Source organism: Orcinus orca, chromosome 10 (genome assembly GCF_937001465.1).
Source record: "Orcinus orca chromosome 10, mOrcOrc1.1, whole genome shotgun sequence".
In the NCBI taxonomy this organism is placed as follows: Eukaryota; Metazoa; Chordata; class Mammalia; order Artiodactyla; family Delphinidae; genus Orcinus; species Orcinus orca.
In genome coordinates this window covers 65,008,877-65,021,545 of record NC_064568.1, presented here as the reverse complement: position 1 = coordinate 65,021,545, position 12,669 = coordinate 65,008,877, and the positions used below count along the sequence as shown (strand labels likewise).

At 40.2% G+C, this 12,669-nt stretch overlaps 1 protein-coding gene across 8 annotated transcripts in view; it reads left to right on the top strand.

Annotated features, from left to right (window-relative positions):
• The window catches only part of LRRC1 (leucine rich repeat containing 1), a 172,036-nt gene that overhangs the window by 34,664 nt on the left and 124,703 nt on the right, over nt 1-12,669 (top strand). For all 8 annotated transcript variants that reach the window (XR_007479816.1, XM_049716243.1, XM_049716242.1 and 5 more), the window contains exon 2: nt 10,849-10,966. Coding sequence is in view for 7 of the 8 variants with exons in the window: in XM_049716243.1 (XP_049572200.1) it covers nt 10,849-10,966 (118 nt within the window). In the remaining variant the exon portion in view is untranslated. The remainder of the gene's footprint in view (nt 1-10,848; nt 10,967-12,669) is intronic.

Here is a 12,669-nt window from a genome sequence, read left to right as displayed (position 1 = left end):
TTGTATGTAAGCTGGTTTTAGCTCCTTCCTTTCAAGTTTTGCTTGAAGTTGGTTCAAGTTTGAAGGAAAAACAACTCTTTCTTCAGATAAATAGTCTTTGGTTTTCTGTGGTACAAAATATCAATACCCCAAAGTTGAGTGATCCTTAATCATTGAATTTAAGTTCTTTTTTTCTCAGCAGATTTACCATTTTAAAGTTGTTTTTTAAAAAAATTAGGGATCAAACCCATGTCTCCTGTATTGGCAGGTGGATTCTCAACCACTGAGCCACCAGGGAAGCCCTTAAAGTAGTTTTTTCCCTAAAACTATATTATATATATATTTTTTAACATAATAGGGATTGTATAGTTTATACACTTTTTTTTTTTTTTTTTTGCGATAACGCGGGCCTCTCACTGTTGTGGCCTCTCCTGTTGCGGAGCACAGGCTCTGGATGCGCAGGCTCAGCGGCAATGGCTCACGGGTCCAGCCGCTCCTCAGCATGGGGATCTTCCCGGACTGGGGCACGAACCCGTGTCCCCTGCCTCGGCAGGTGGACTCTCAACCCCTGAGCCACCAGGGAAGCCCTAGTTTATACACTTTTACATTGTTTTTTCATAGCCCTAGAACACTTGGATTTATTGTATTATTAAACATTCTCCAGAAACATTTTTTTTTTTTGCGGTACGCGGGCCTCTCACTGTTGTGGCCTCTGCCATTGCGGAGCACAGGCTTTGGACGCGCAGGCTCAGCGGCCATGGCTCATGGGCCCAGCCGCTCCGCGGCATGTGGGATCTTCCCGGACCGGGGCACGAACCCACGTCCCCTGCATCGGCAGGTGGACTCTCAACCACTGCGCCACCAGGGAAGCCCTCTCCAGAAACATTTTTAATGGCCATACAATAGTTCATTGTTTGACTTTACCAGCCTGTGTTTAATCCTTCCCCTTTGTTAGTGTTTCAGGTTGATATCTTGTTCTCACCACGGCATGTTTGACCCTTCCCATGCTGGACCACTCCTGCTCGTCCGAGTCTGTCCCTTCTCTCTCTGTGCCATCAGCCTGCCCTCCAGTGACCCTGGCTTTCCCCTCATTCAGGTTCTCAGTAAAGGAACGCTGTCCTAATCCATCGTACTTTCAATGAAGGTTTCTCTTCTCCAAGCCATTGCAATACCAGTCCCAGCCTCATCCAGGCTTCTGATCATAGCATGATAAATGATGCATTCCTGGTTTTATGATTTTTCAAAGTGATTCACACCTGAGCTGTTTTAATTACCAGGGGTGCACCCTTGAGGCATTCATATCCTCGTTAGTGTTCATTCATGATGCCAGCTTGATAATGTAATGAAAACACTGTAAAAGTGTGAACATATATTAGCAAATGAGAGAGGGTAAAATGATTAGTGGAGACCAGAGACAGAAAAATTGGGAAGAGAAATATTCCAAGCAAAGTAAACATCCTTATTATAAATGCTCAAGTATACATGTCAGCACTCAGTGGGAAACTCATTTGCTTCTCTGAACTTTGATTTGACTGACTTTCTAGGGCCACGCAAGGAAAAGAATCCGCACTCGTTTTGTTGCCAAAAGAAAAGGTACCTGTGCTGCTCAATCAGGAACTGATTAAACATTGTATTTTAGAACAGGAGACTTTTTCCCCTGTGGTCTATCTCATTTATTTGTCTTATGGGCAAATCAGTGGGCAAGGAAATATATTTCTCCCTGCTTTGTATTAGTTTTACTGAAGGGATTGAACCTTTTATCTCATTTCATGTTTCTTATCTGTACCCTGGCCCAACGCAGTAGTGTGCGGATATAAGCTTCCCATTTTGTGAATCAGCGTTTCAAATTCTTTAGTATCTGTGACTCTCTTTTGAATTCCATTCTATATCTATCTGAAAATCGTTCAGAAAATTCGAATTGCCAGTTGAATAGACAGTGTAGTCAGTCTTTTTTGAATTCCACCAGGGCTGCCCTGCTGCTGGGTGATGTTTCCTCCTTTGCCTCCAAAAGTAGACCAAGCCTTTCTTCTTGATGTGCCCCTTTTGCTCTGTCATGTTATAAACTTGTATCACATTCTGTCTCCTGGTTTCCTGTCTCTTTCAGCCTTTCCCCTGGCCTTAGGCTTTATCTGGAGTTACCTCTCCAGGCCCAAGATCCTCTAGAAGTTACTCACTTTCTTATCTATCTAGATTTCTTCTCTTTCACGTCTGCTCTCTCTGCCTGGATTGAATTGGCCACAGTGCCCCTGCCATGAGGGCTTGTTAGCATGTTCTTTTCTTTCCTACAGCGCTGGCAACATTTTAGTGTAATACCTATCCTAGCCCCAATTTCCCCTTCCCATGACTTTGTTTCACTTAGCTCTTTAGAATATAGTTTCACAAATGTTTTTTGTTTGCCAGTTACTTGAAAATTTATTATTCTGTGATCCTCCAATGCTGTTATGCCTGAAAGAATGTTATTAACTAGCAGCAATATCAGGGAGCCGTGAAATATTGCTGAAACCTCAGTTTCCTCATCTGTGAACTGAACATAAAAAACTTTACCTCACTGGTGCATATAGGGATTTGATTAAATAAAAGTGTCTAGGAAAACTCTAATATGAAAAGATATATGCACAATGTTCATTGCAACACTATGCACAATAGCCAAGACATGGAAGCAACCTATTATAAATGTCCACTGACAGATGAATGGATAAAGAAGATGTGGTACGTATATATAATGGAATATTACTCAGCCATAAAAAAGCATGAAATAGTGCCATTTGCAGCAGTGTGGGTGGACCTAGAGATTATCATACTAAGTGAAGTCAGTCAGACAGAGAAAGACAAATACCATATGATATCACTTATATGTGGAATCTAAAAAAGTGAGACAATTGTACTTATTTACAAAACAGGAATAGACCCACAGACATAGAAAACAAACCTATGGTTACCAAAGGGGAAAGTGGGGTGGAGGGGAGGGATAAATTAGGAGTTTGGGATTAATAGATGCACAGTACTATATATAAAATAGATAACCAACAAGGACCTACTGTATAGCACAAGGAACTATATTCAATATCTTGTAATACCCTATAATGGAAAAGAATCTGAGAAAGAACATATATATATATGTGTATATATATGTAAATATAACTGAATCACTTGCTGTACACCTGAAACTAACACAACGTTGTAAATCAACTATAATTCAATTTTAAATAAAATGTCTGTGTGTTCCTAGCTTAGTCTTTCATTACCAAAGGGGATTCCTTCTTTATTGTCTACCAGTTCTGTGTGTGATTTGACATCTTTATTAAGATTAATTCACAGGCTATACAATTCCCCCATTTAAAGTGAATGATTCATGGTTTTAGTATATTCGCAGGGTTGTGCGGCCATTACCACAATTAATTTTAGAATGTTTTCATCGCCCCAGAAGGAACCCCATACCCATTAGCAGTCATTTCCCGTTTCCTAGGCAACCACTAATCTACTTTCTGTAATTTTATGCATTTTTAACTGCATGCTTATTGTATTGCGCGTTAATAGGATTTTCATGTTTCTTATGGTACATTGAAGGTATTTTGAAATGCGGTCCTAATATTTTTAGAACTAAAAACAGCCCTTCAATCATTTAATGCTTATTTTTTACACAGGGACACAGAGGACCAGGGAAGTCAAGTGATTCACCTGGGGACATTACCATTTCATCCCTCTTTACTAAAACATATTAGAAAAAGTATCTTATTGATGCTTATTTCATCAATAGTTCTTATTTTTGAGTGTTTGCTGAAACCCTTTCAAATTCAAATTCTGGACGTGGGATATGATTATTTGAATTCTCTGCTTTAGCCAATGGATCTTTTAACTATTCTGTGAATATTTCTTGGGCTTTTCCTTTTATCCCTAACTTTCTCGTGTATCAAAAGTCATGTCTTAACCAAAGTTTATTCAGTATATTATTATATTTTCTGTTTAAATTTCCTTGGGAAAAATCATTACTCTGTGATCAACCATAGAATTTTCTAGGATAATCTGTGCAGTTTTTATATGTGTTCTTCTGTGGCACCCCTGAGGCCCCTACCTCATTTTGCGGTAGACCATTTAATCTACCAGATTTCTACCCTCCCATGCCTCTTTTCAGTGTGATTTTTGCTGCTCTTTCCATCTGCCAGTGGAGACTATTTCTCCACTCCCCTGACTGTGGACTGAAATGACATGGTGCAAATTTTAAGGTCTCGTCCCCAAGAGTCCTCCCAGACTCTTTGTCCCTTTTGAATGTTACTCAGAGAGCTTCATGTAAGAAGCCACTCAATCGTAAGGGAGAGGAAAGAGACCTGTGGAGAACAGAGGTGCTCCAGCTGGGTGCTGGCACTAGTTGCCAGACCATAAGCGTGAGGCCAGGGTGGTCTTCCAGCCCTTCCAACCCTCCAGTTGCTTGTAATTGCATGAGTGAGCTCAGGTGAAAACAGCAGAGGAACTGCCCAGCAAACCCACAGAAATGTGAGAAATTTCCAAAAGTCATGTTGCTTTTGAGTCACTAAGTTCGGGATGCTCTGTTATGCAGCAGTGGCTGACTGATACATGTAGGTGTTAGCACTGTGGTGATGTTGAGACGACTAGAGTATGTGATCCAGGTAAAGTCCTTAGCTCACTGCTGAGCACAGAGAATCCGTCAGTAAAGGTTGACAGCTATATCATAATGGCTACAGAATGATCATTCTAATGTTGTTGTTTTGGTTACTATTGGTCGTTTTATTTCTCCTCCTTCTCCAGACATAATGCCATTGCTTTTTATTATCATTAACTCTGATGAGTTAAAGAATTTGATGTCATGGTGCTAATTGTCTGGTATTTTTTCTTCCTGATTAGTAAGTAGTTTAAAGCTTTAAAAAGACTTTTCTTACTGTGAAATAAAAATATTTCACATATACTGAAAAGTGCGTAAGGCATAAATGTACAGCTTACAGTATATAACAAATTATAAAATGAATACTCGTAACTGCCACTCAGCTTAGAAGGTTTAACATTGGCAGGCCTCCTAATGCCCATTGCATGACCTTCCTGATCATAATGTTTCCCTCACACCTAGAGGTAGCCACTAACTTGATTTAATAGTAATCACATCTTTGCCTTTTTTAAAAATATTTTTTACCGCCTCTGTACGCATCTCTAACAAAGCAGTTTAGTTTTGGTGATTTTTCAACATTATATAAATGGAATAATACAGTATGCCTTCTTTTGTGTCTGGCTTCATTTGCTGAATATTATTTCTAGATTTCTCCATACTATGACTAAGAGTAAGCTTCCATTTTCATTGCTGTGAAAAATTTTATTACAAGAATATACCTCTGTCAGATCTACTATTGATGGGTATTTGGGTTATTTACAGTTTTGGGCAATTACGAACAATTCTGTCACCCACGTTCTTGTATATATTCTGGAATAGAATATGTGAGAGCTTTAAAAAAAATTATAAGGTATATACCTAGGAGTAGAATTTCTGGGTAATAAAGTCACAGTTACGTTTTGTAAGTGTCGCAGAAAAGAACACTGCCAGATGATACCAATGATAAATACTGTAACAAGTGTTATTCTCACCTGGAGATTAGAACCATTGATTTACAACATCTTTACCAAGGAGGCTGACCACAAAGGCAGTTCAGGTCTTTGGGGACAGGAGTAGGGATGTGATGAGAGTTATGCAGGATGGCAAGGGGTCAAATTTAGTTGAAGGGTTAGAAGACCCCCAGAAGGAAGTCTGTGAGTAAATTTGGTGTCATGACAGCTCAAACAGTTTTTTCAGGAGTTTAATAACATTCTTTATGTTGTCATCTCCCAGGTGAATCTGTAACAGTGGTTCATGTTTTCTTCACCTTATGGGGACATTTGGGCAGTGGGGGACAATCGATCATTGGCCGTATAGTGATAGCAAAGGACACAGCTCTCTTAGGACTGAGTATTCCTAAGAAGAAGGGAGAGGAACTCACACTATCAAGAGAAGGAAAAAGAATCTTGCCAGAAATGGAGAATGGGAAAAAGAAACATTCTGTTCAACCAGATTAAAGACTCTGTATCTACTAAAAACAATGGTGGCTATAAGAAGACTGTGGTGTAGCAAAGCAAGCCAAGGCAATTTGGGTTTCTTTCCATGTCATTGTACAAAATGTGCTCTAAGTGGGCCAGTGCGCTGTAATCAACATGGTGTGGTTGAAGAATGGTGTCTGTGTACCCTGTCACATGATCACCCTGCTGAGGCCTCCTGCCAAGAGGGCTACAGGAATTGTTCCTCATGTGCCCTGGCTCATCTCAGAGAGAAGGCAGAAGCGTTTATAAGCTTGTGGAGTTTTCTTCCATGACGATCTGCGGAAGTTGAAAACTTGAAGATTTAATCAGTCTTAGTGGCATTGTGTCTATCTTATAGAATGTAGTTAATTTAAAGCATTTGGACACCGAACTAAGATCCCATCAGGATAATGAGGGAAGGATTGAGGAATCACTGTTTTCGTTGTGGGATGCTGTCAGATAGGGTTGTTTTTCCATCTGGTATGTGCATCCCCAGTTGAATAAAGTAGTATTTGTGACAGGTCCTTTTTGAGGATGCTTTTACTATGCAGAACAAAACTTAAATTTGCTTGCTTTAAATTAGGATTTAAAATTAGGATTAGGATTAAATTAGGATTTCTATTGGACGTTGGGATTTGCAGGTTATCATTTCCACAGACATACAACTAGCTTATTATTCACTGTAGATCTAAGTCCTGGTTGACTTGGTTTCTTGTATTATTTCTGAATGGTCCTTGAATGTATGGATTTGGTGATGGTTTTTGTGCTGTTGCTGTTATGCCTTTCCTGGAAAACAAAGTGAGCTTTTCATGCCTGAGTAAACACATCGATGCATTATTAAACTGTCAGACTCTTTGAACAACTGGCATAAGCTCAGTTATTCAAATGTGACTCTTTTGAATGGCTTTTGTGTCAGCTAATGCTTTAGTATAACCCACATAAAGAAATTTCAATACCTTTCCTTAAGAAATTAAATTTCAGCCCTATGATTAAAGAACTCCAGAGGATTAGTCCTTTTGTTGAGCACGCTCATTGTCATATATAGCTAATTGGTAGCATTCATTTGCTGAGATTCATAGTTCGTTTTATTTTAAAACATCTTTTTTGTTAAAAAAATAAAGTTGTTCATGCATTTCCCTTGTTGCCTAGCATAACTTTTTCCCCCCTGTTCCCTTTTCAACATGCACGCGTGCTTTTTTCCATAGAGTACCTGCCATTTTGTCTTCTTTTAAAATTATATTTGCGTCGTCAATCTTTTTCAAGTTCTCTGGTCTTTACAGTAATCGTTTTTGTTGTTTGCTTGGTATTGAGTTATTAATAACATGCTAAGCATTTCCCTTATTTGACATGCTTTTCATTTGTAATGATAAGAATGCAAAGGCATATTGTGCACCGTAGCTGGTTTTTCTTATTTTCAATTATGTTAGGAGAATAGATGCCCCAAAGTATTGTTATGATGTCAGTGGACTTGAAAAACTTTTTACGTTTTGTGTATTGCCCAACTGGTTGTCAAAGATGATGCCTTCTTTTTGATTGTATAAGTTACAATCCCTTTTACCAAAGGAAAAGAAATGATGAAGCTTATTAAATGTTACCATCCTTTGCAACTATCATTTGGAGCACCCTGTCATCTTAGTAGAGACTTTTTCCTTTGTAAATTCAATTTCTATTTTTAGCAAGGTAATATATGCAAATAATGTTTTAAAAATCCAATAAGCCTCTTGCCCTCCCCCTCTCCCACTCCAATTTCTGGCTTTTGCGAACCCTCAGCTCTGGGATGTTTCTATTGACATTAGCTTCCACATTGCTAAATGGCTTGATTTTACTGTTTGATTCCCCCCCCCCACACACACACTTTTTAGTTATTTATTGATTTCCTTCTATGGAAGATGAGTCTTTAGCACTTGCAGTTTCTTTCCCATCCTCTCAGTATTGACATAATATAAATTTTGTTTTTGACAGTATATAAATATTAAAATATTATGACTGTATAAGTATTGTTCATAACCAAATTTTATATTTATATTATGACTATATCTTCTTTTACTCTGTATTTTTTCTGGAATTAATAACTCCCTCCTTTTTTGCTTGCTTTGTTTTCTGTTTCAGTTTCTAATTTGTCACCAAATAAATCTTCCTGATACTTCCAAAACATGTCAGATAACCCCTCACATGTGTTGGTATTTTTAATTTTTTTTATGGGAGCCCTCATATTTTCTTCAGTGTAGACAGGTTGCTCTTGGGACCTGCTGCTCGGTTGCCATCTTGGAATTCCTTCACTGTTTTGTCCTTTGTCTCTGTTTTGTTGATTCTCTGATTTCTGGATCTCAGATCTTCCTCCTTTTAGATTTATTGGGTTGACCAAAAAACTCATTCAGTTTTAAGTGAAAATAAGAGACACGTTTTTCATTTTCACCAAGAATTTTATTGAACAACATAGTCACTAACCAAATGAACTTTTTGGCCAACCCAATACTTCCACGTTTTGATGGATTCTGTTTTTTTTTTTTTTAATGAATTTGTTTATTTTATTTACTTATTTTTGGCTGCATTGGGTCTTCATTGCTGCGCACGGGCTTTCTCTAGTTGCGGCGAGTGAGGGCTACTCTTCGTTGTGGTGTGCGGGCTTCTCATTGTGGTGGCTTCTCTTGCTGCAGGGCATGGGCTCTAGGTGCGCAGGCTTCAGTAGTTGTGGTGCGTGGGCTCAGTAGTTGTGGCTCGCGGGCTCTAGAGCACAGGCTCAGTAGTTGTGGCGCACGGGCTTAGTTGCCCCACGGCATGTGGGATCTTCCCAGGGGCCAGGGCTCGAACCCGCGTCCCCTGCGTTGGCAGGCAGATTCTTAACCACTGCGCCACCAGGGAAGTCCCTCGATGGATTCTTGAGAAAGGTCCAAGGAAGATAAATTTTTTGAGACCATGCGTGTCTGAGAATGTCTTTATTCTGTCACATACCTGACTGATGGTTTGGCTGGGTATGTGATTTTAGGTTGGGAATAATGTTTTCTTGGAATTTTGAAGGCATTGCTCCATTGCCTTCTTACTTTCAAGGTTGCTGTTGAGTCCAGCACCATTCTGATTCCCAATCCTTTGTTATGACCTCCCTTCCCCGCCCCACCCCCCAACCCCTTGGTCTCTGGAAGCTTTTAGAATCGTCTTACTTCTGGAGTTATGAACTTTTATAATATTCCTTGGTATCCCTATGTGTTCTGTGTCATTCATTTTATTGTCCACGTGTTGGGCCCTTTCAAACTGGAAACTCATGCTCTGCAGTCCCTGTGTTTTCTTTCTCTTTGTAATACCTATTCATTGGATATAGTACCTTGAGGACTGATCCTCTAATTTTCCTATTTTTTTCTGTCCCGTTTCTCTACCTCATTGTCTTTCTTTTCTACTTTCTGAGGGATTTCTGTTAACTTTATTTTTCATCTCTTTTATTGGATTCTTATATTGATGCTGCACTAGTTTTTAATTTCTGAGAGTTTATTCTTTGAAGCTTGCCTTTTATGGCATCATGCTGCTTCACTTCCTCTTATTTCTCTGTGGCTATTAATTATATTTTTTTTGGTTGGTGAAGTTTTTCCTGCTCCCTACATCACATTTGTTTCTTCTGAGATGTGTGTGGGTGCCCACTCTCTTGCATGTAAAGGGCTTTCCTCAAGTGTCTGGAGAACCTTGACTCTCTTTAAATGAGATCCAGGCACTTGAAGTAAAAAAGGAGAGAATTGAAGCTCTGAGGGCATGGGTGGGGCTTGTAACCTGGGGCTTCCCTATTGTATAATCCGTGTCTGTAAGTCTGTCTGTTTCCCCTGCTGGGAGCCTGGCTGCAGGGAGGAGGGGGTGGATCTCAGTGAGGAGGCTCTGACCCCCTCCACCTGTTTCCAGTTGGGTGCCTCACCCCTGCCCTTAGCTGTGCTTACAGTCAGCTCTTCTGGGGGAAATTTCCATTCCCCTGCCTGGTTGTGCAGGGGAGAGGAGGGCTTATGGGGCCTAACTGTCTTTATATCCATTTTCAGACAGTTCTCCTTCCTTCAGAGGTACCTGGACCTAATCTGCTATTGGCTACTCACTCCATAGGCTTAAATTTCAGCTTTGTATCGATTCTTTCGTTAGCTGTCATTTAATTTATCTGTTTTCTAGCTTCAAGGATTTTGTTGCATGTCTAGTTTGCTTCTCATTCCCTCTCATCTTGAATTGTCTTCATGCCTTTATTTCATATTTTTATATCTATATCCATCTCCCTATAAATTCCTTTAATGCTATTTTAGTACAGTTTTTAAAGGGTGTGGCGCAAAAGGCACCTCTGTGTGCCGTGGTTAATGGAAGGATCCAGTGCAGGCTCTTTTTTAGATTGGCCAAAAATAATTTTTTTCTCCTCCACACATTTGTGGGATATTTATATATTTTCTAATGCACAGTAATTTCTTTTAAAAATGTTTAAGAAATATTTTACTCTAATTTTCAAATATCTTTATTTAACATTGCAGATTTCATATCAGGTTCCATAAGTAGAAAATGTGACCACCTACTGGATAATATAAAGGAGTCATTACTATTCTCATTGAGTTACTTATTCATTGTTAAAAAATTTTAATTTTGAAATAATTGTAGATGGTACACAGAGATGGCCTGTGTACCCAGTTTACCCTGTTGGTGACATGGCCACATGACTTTGGTACAATATCAAAATCAGGAAATTGACATTGGTGCAATCGTCACTAATTTTTAAAAGACATATTGTTTTTAAATTTCATATTGGGCAAAAAGTTTACACTGCAAATAGATGTGAGACCTACATGAAACTATTTTGTCTTTCAGCAATTTTTCCAGCTAGTCAAGTTACGAAAGCTCGGACTTAGCGATAACGAAATTCAGCGGCTCCCTCCAGAAATAGCAAACTTCATGCAGCTGGTGGAACTTGATGTGTCCCGAAATGGTAAGAAAAAATGATTCCACCTGAATTGTTCATTTGTCTCTTCTGATGCTGGTGCTTACAAGTTTTAGTAAATATGGCTGGATAAATGTTCTTGGAGGAAAGCTATGTATATGTTTTGGGATGAAATTAATGCCGTTATTGAATACTTTAGTCACCTCATACGTATTTACCCAAAATGTCATGACAGTTTTTAGGCGATAACTTTCTCCAAGTTGGTTCAGTCTGATTCACAGCGGTGGAGCTGCGGACAGGCAAATCCGCAGCTTGCCCCCACGTTTGATTGGAGGTGACATTGAGGGCTACTAGTATGGTCATTTGTCCAGATCTCGGAGGACTGCTGTGGCGGGGAAAGCGCCCTAGGGAAGGGTTGGTTTCTCCTGGCTGTGGCCTGGTTGCCTGGGCTGCTCCCCTGAGAATCTGTCTCCCTGCTACAGTGAACAGACCTGCTTGCCGTCCAGATATTTCTGTCAGTTTCATTCAGTTCTGATTAGGCCCCGGGTAGGTCTGCCCACTTGAATTATTTGTGTGGCATATTTGTGAGTTTATTTTGATTTTCAGATTTCACTGTAATGTTGCTTCCTTTTAAGTGAACGCCCTAGCAGGGTGTTTATATCCTGTTTAGCCTTTCACTTTTAAATGGGTACCCTGGTTTTACCTTGGGTCTTATAGCCCTTAGAGCATTCCCCGGGCAGACTGGTCCCATGGCTTGTTGGAGCATGTTTGATTAATTACTTCAAGTTAAAGTGGCAGCTCCCAGGGGTCCTGTCTTTAGTGATGGAATTCAGTCCTTGCAAGAACTCCGGTTTAATGTCCTGAGGATAAGCCCATATGTAATCTATTGTTTATAAAAATGATAATCCTTTTCTGTCTCTCCTGTTACACACCAGCATTGTGTTTTGTTTTGCTTTCCTACAAAAATCTGTAGGTTCCTTCTCAGTGACCCTCAGGTCTGGCTCTTTCAATCTGATGTCCTCTGCAGAAACCCCAAGGCTGGGATAATAGTATTTTCCTGTGAGTCACTGTTATAAGGCAGCAATAATAATCAGTACTTGATTGAAAACGTGGTGAAGAAAGAATGATTTTACCCTCCACTTTGTAAATTGCTACCACCTCTCAGATCCCATCCATTGGAAACTGTCTTTAGGCCAAGCCATATGCTCTTGATATAGCGTCTACCTTTATTTGTCATGAGAATTATTTCTTCCCTTGCAGGTACTAGAAAGAGTGAAAAACATTAGTTTGGGAGGCTTGTTTACAATGGCTTATTTGGTTGCAGGGGGGTCAGCTCTGCTTAAGTAAAAGGGATTTGATGGTAAGGATGGGGTGTGGGGTGGAGCTGACTTGCTAAAAGCATTGCCCCGGGGTCCACATCTGACACCATTTGAGTGGTTTCTTGGCCTCTCTCTTCTGTTTCTGGGTGCTCTGTCCTTTGGAGCTGGCCTCTGCAGACCCGGTTTGTTGTGGTTTCTCACCATGCACTTCTGGGCCTCTGCCCTTGCTGTGGCATCTGGCTGCCATTTCTAAATGAGGCCTGGTTGACCCAACTCATCTTTTTAAGCCAACCGTAAGCCATAGCGCCCGGTCACTGGGCACCCTGGGTATTGGCTACCCTGGTACAGGGGTGGCAAGCAGTACAGAGCGCGGCCCTGCCCTCATTGCAGAAGTTGTTGATGGGCAGCGTCCCCTCACACTGCAGGGTGGCA